The sequence below is a fragment of the Verticillium alfalfae genome, genomic scaffold (genome assembly GCF_000150825.1).
Source record: "Verticillium alfalfae VaMs.102 supercont1.9 genomic scaffold, whole genome shotgun sequence".
Classification (NCBI taxonomy): Eukaryota; Fungi; Ascomycota; class Sordariomycetes; order Glomerellales; family Plectosphaerellaceae; genus Verticillium; species Verticillium alfalfae.
The window spans coordinates 531,414-534,874 of NW_003315030.1; the positions used below are offsets into that span (position 1 = coordinate 531,414).

General features: G+C 57.5%; 1 protein-coding gene across 1 annotated transcript in view; it reads left to right on the forward strand.

The window, feature by feature from the left end:
• Positions 1-322: 322 nt before the first annotated feature.
• The window catches only part of VDBG_07117 (SPT23), a gene marked incomplete at both ends in the record, with an annotated part of 4,497 nt that continues 1,358 nt past the window's right edge, over positions 323-3,461 (forward strand). Inside the window, 2 exons of the mRNA XM_003002500.1 lie at positions 323-946; positions 1,076-3,457. Of these exons, the coding sequence (XP_003002546.1) occupies positions 323-946; positions 1,076-3,457 (3,006 nt within the window). The remainder of the gene's footprint in view (positions 947-1,075; positions 3,458-3,461) is intronic.

Sequence of the window (3,461 nt, forward strand, 5' to 3'; positions counted from 1 at the left end):
GTGCGAGACTAGATGTGAACCACTCAATCCGCGAACATCACCTGGCTGTGTCTCCACAGGCCGTCCCCCCCCCCCTCCAACCCTGGACGCTTCGACACAGCACTCTCGCTGAGCCTTCCTCATCCCGACCGCGACCGACTTCTCCTGTCAATCAATCACCTCCCCTCCAATTTATCACCACCACCAAAACACCACCACGTTCGACGCGATTACGACCCTTCGACAGCCTGACAAATTGCCCTATCGATCCTCATTGTCGCTCCTGGCTATGACGGATGCCGGTGCCGGCCCCGGTGCCAGCCCTTTTATCGCTGGCACAGACATGTCTGCAACGGGCGATTTCAGCGATCTCTTCGATTACGACGACGACACAATAGCCGCCGCCGCCGCCGTCACGAGCCCTTTTCACCAGAGCCTCGATTTATCCAAAGATCAATCGCTCAACGGCTTCAATCCACAAGCCCTGCACAACGCCACGACGGCATCCTCGACACTCGGCGCCCGCGACATTGCTGCCGCCGAATCTCCTGATTCGTTGAACGATTCTTTTCGCGACTCCTCCTCCGACTCGGGCTCTTCGAAAAGGACAGGCAGCTCAGCATCCGGAAAGACTGCTCTCACCGCCGGCGACATTATGATGACCGATGGAAATGATATCAAAAAGGAGTGGAACCCAACTTCCTTTTCCAAAGGCTCTGACGATGGCACGTTCGTCTTTGGCGCCAACGAGCCCTCGTCTGTCATGGGCGACACCTTCGACCTACCCACCGACGACAACTTCATGAACGATTCTTTCGACTTTGAAAGTGCGTCGAGCAGCCCCGAGGCAGCCAACAATGCCGCAATGAACCTTGCGTCCCCCGACATGCCCACCATGACGGCACACATTCCTCACAACAGCCAAACCCCCAGCAAATCCAAAAGCCAGGCACCCAGGAAAAAATCTGTGAGTTGAATTGCGCTGTTGATGTGTTTTTGCGCTGTGTGGCGTGGCCGGCATCGCCAATAGTCGGGCAGAGATCTCTCCGTTGACAGTCCAATCACTCTACGAACGTTAAGCCTAACCAATCGCTAGCAATTCCCCCTCACACAACCCATGCATGGGCTGCACATGTCTGCTTCCCGCGAGGTATCTCCTCTGTCACAAAACGTCGCCAGCCAGCAAGCCTCGCCTTCAAACTTTTTCAATAACTCCCCCTCGCCAACCAACCAGCCCGACTTCTCTAATCATGTCGCAGCCGCCGTCGGTCACCCATTCTGGCCCCAAGTCGATGGCGGCCATGCGGCCATGCCCCCGGGTTTCCCGATGATGCAACAGTTCCACCCTCAGCTGATGCAGCAGATGTTGTTTGCTCAAGGAGGCTTCAACCCCATGCCGTACCACTGCAAGCTCATTATTCACCCAACACCGACCAAGTCGCGAGTTGAGACGCAGATCCCTATCAAGATGACTCTTCTCGGAGCGCCACCAGGTGTCAAGCGGCTGCATCTGCCCACGCACACAATCTCGAAGCCGAAATTGCTGGCCAAATCTCCGTCTGAACGATCGCCCGATATGCTTGAGCTCTACACTCAATTGGTCTGCACCAGCGCCATGCTCGTCGGAGACAACAAGCAACGGGCATTCAAGCGGGCTGCTGCCGCCTCTCATCCACATCCTTCGCTCAACGAAAGATCTGCCAGCGAAGACAGTAATGAGGACGACAAGCCACAGAACGGTGGCGAGGTGCGCATCTGCCAGGGATGCATCACGCGAGAGCGCAAGCGTGCCGGACGAAAGAAGATTAAGAAGGTGGAAGAAGAGGAAATGTGGAAGAAAGATGAGAACCGACGAGTGATCGTCTTCAACACAAATGAGATCAAGGAATGGCAACCGCCTAGTGCCACCCCTGCAGACCCCGCGGTTGCAGGCCCGCCAGAACCTCAGTATCCTGCAGGAGCCCTGCAGGTAGACGCTCCGATGCGTATCGCCTGCTATTGTCGACATCACGCCGAGAAGATGGGATTCCGGGTTGTCTTCACTATCAAAGACTGGCAGGATCGTGTCGTGGCGCAGGAGATGTCTCATTCCATCATGATTACGGATGACCACAAGACACATCCGGTACCGCAGACCCTCAACGCCATCGGTTCTCAGGGTGAGGAGAACTCGGTTGTGCCAATGGTGAACGCCCCGCTCGAAACAAGCCCCCTGACTACGCCTGCTCCCTTCAGGGTATCGCAGTCGAGTTCAGACCTGCAAAGTTTGAGGCGGAATGGTTCAGCTCAATTACCTGGGCCTCCTCCACTTCCTGTGCCCCCACCAGTCGTTAAACATCAGACGCCGCCGGCTTCCGCGCCCAGCGTCCCTGCCCTGTCAAGACCTGCATCTCCGTCCTTGTCCAACATGGGACCTGCCTCGAAGAAGCGAAAGGCGAGCGGGCCCCGAGTGCCGATGGAAATGGCGATGACAAGACTCGACACCTCGCCCCCACCGGGGACACAACCATCTGCAAGCCAGGCGCCAGCCACTGCGTCAGCTTCTACCTCACCCTTCACACCCAACCTGGGACTCAACCTCCAGATGCCTGACAATATGTTCGCACAAGCCGGCGCCGTGCAGAACGTCCCCCCGCCTTTCGCCACCGGCCCAACGACGCCCAACAACATCAACGATCAAGCCATGTTTGGCAACGCCGCGCGATCGGCCAGCATGGACAACCTTGCCATGACCATGTTCTCTGCGCCCACCTCGGCGCACCCCAGCCGCGCGCCGAGTCCCAATTCCCTGAGGCAAAGCCTCGGTGGTGTGCCGCAAACACCTATGGCCCATGGCCTCATCAACGGCATGACCTTCCTTCCCGGCGGTCAGAGCCAAAGCCGTCCACAACCGACCATCCATAAGATCATTCCCGGGGAGGGGCCCAAGATGGGTGGTATCGAAGTGACCATTCTTGGTGGTGGATTCTTCCAAGGGCTGGACGTGTACTTTGGCGAGCACAAGGCGACGACGACAACCTTCTGGGGCGAGTCCTCATTGGTCTGTCTGTTGCCTCCGGCGTCGAGGCCTGGCATTGTTCCTGTTTCCCTCAAGCAATCCCACGCACAGTCGCCGCCGTTCAAGCCGAACCCGAATCAGGTCTTCCGATACACCGACGACGAAGAAGCACAGCTCGCCAGGATGATGATTGGCATGATCTCACAAAAGATGACGGGCCAACTTCTGGACGTGAGGGAGCTGGCGCAACGAATCATGGGCCCCCAGGACATGGATTGGTCCAGCATGGGCGGCGGATCCTCTTCAGGCGGCGGTTTCGGTGGTGGCAACACGTATAGCACGAGTACTGAGTCGCAGCTGCTGAAGTGCCTGGAACTGATTGACCTCGATGACAGTGCCAGGATGCCTCGTCTCGATCTCAGGAGGAATACGGGCCAGGCCATGCTTCATTTCGGATGCTCGCTTGGTTACCACCGCTTTGTTG